At 54.5% G+C, this 1,185-nt stretch overlaps 1 protein-coding gene across 1 annotated transcript; it reads left to right on the top strand.

The window, feature by feature from the left end:
• Window positions 1–6: 6 nt before the first annotated feature.
• LOC108357389 (polyubiquitin-B) lies at window positions 7–1,007 on the top strand (the record flags this gene model as incomplete). The annotated part of the gene is made up of 4 exons (XM_017608472.1): window positions 7–94; window positions 160–615; window positions 679–764; window positions 819–1,007. Coding segments are annotated over 4 exons (819 nt in total), but the record flags the coding sequence as incomplete, so codon positions are not given.
• Window positions 1,008–1,185: the final 178 nt, after the last annotated feature.

Below are 1,185 nucleotides of genomic sequence, written 5' to 3'. Positions count from 1 at the left end.
AAGGAGGGCATCCCTCCGGACCAGCAGCGACTCATCTTCGCTGGCAAGCAGCTCGAGGACGGTCGCACTCTGAGCGACTACAACATCCAAAAGGGTAAGCTCTTTTTGCTGTTCATCTTTGTTTACTGATTGCTAACTTTTGCTTATTCCCATCAACAGAGTCCACCCTTCACCTGGTGCTCCGTCTGCGCGGAGGCATGCAGATCTTTGTGAAGACCCTCACCGGCAAGACCATCACCCTCGAGGTGGAGCCCAGCGATACCATCGAGAATGTGAAGGCGAAGATCCAGGACAAGGAGGGCATCCCCCCGGACCAGCAGCGTCTCATCTTCGCTGGAAAGCAGCTCGAGGACGGTCGCACCCTCTCGGATTACAACATCCAGAAGGAGTCCACCCTTCACCTGGTGCTCCGTCTGCGCGGTGGTATGCAGATCTTCGTTAAGACCCTCACCGGCAAGACGATCACTCTCGAGGTGGAGCCCAGCGACACCATTGAGAATGTGAAGGCGAAGATCCAAGACAAGGAGGGCATTCCCCCGGACCAGCAGCGTCTCATCTTCGCTGGCAAGCAACTCGAGGACGGTCGCACCCTCAGCGACTACAACATCCAAAAGGGTAAGCTCTTTACATCTCATCAATGTTTACTCTTTACTAACTCTTGATTATTCCCATCAACAGAGTCCACCCTTCACCTGGTGCTCCGTCTGCGTGGTGGCATGCAGATCTTTGTGAAGACCCTCACGGGCAAGACCATCACCCTCGAGGTGGANATGCAGATCTTCGTTAAGACCCTCACCGGCAAGACGATCACTCTCGAGGTGGAGCCCAGCGACACCATTGAGAATGTGAAGGCGAAGATCCAAGACAAGGAGGGCATTCCCCCGGACCAGCAGCGTCTGATCTTCGCGGGCAAGCAGCTCGAGGACGGGCGCACCCTCTCGGACTACAACATCCAAAAGGAGTCCACCCTCCACCTGGTCCTTCGTCTGCGCGGCGGCAGCAACTAAGCAGCCCCACCACCAGCACACATCACTAAGACTGGGCATCTTCAACCGTGGGCGCCATCGCCGCCCACCACCTAATCTCATTCTCGCCCGTTTAATCTAAATTTTATTTCTCAGATTAAATTTTCTTTCTCATTACCACACTAGATTTCCTTTTATCGTCAGGGCAAACCTCTCTCTC

Source organism: Rhagoletis zephyria, unplaced genomic scaffold (genome assembly GCF_001687245.7).
Source record: "Rhagoletis zephyria isolate East Lansing unplaced genomic scaffold, Rhagoletis_zephyria_1.1 Rzeph_scaffold_76422, whole genome shotgun sequence".
NCBI lineage: Eukaryota > Metazoa > Arthropoda > Insecta > Diptera > Tephritidae > Rhagoletis > Rhagoletis zephyria.
Note: the sequence above shows the minus strand (reverse complement) of the source record. Positions and strands in the feature narration are given on the sequence as shown.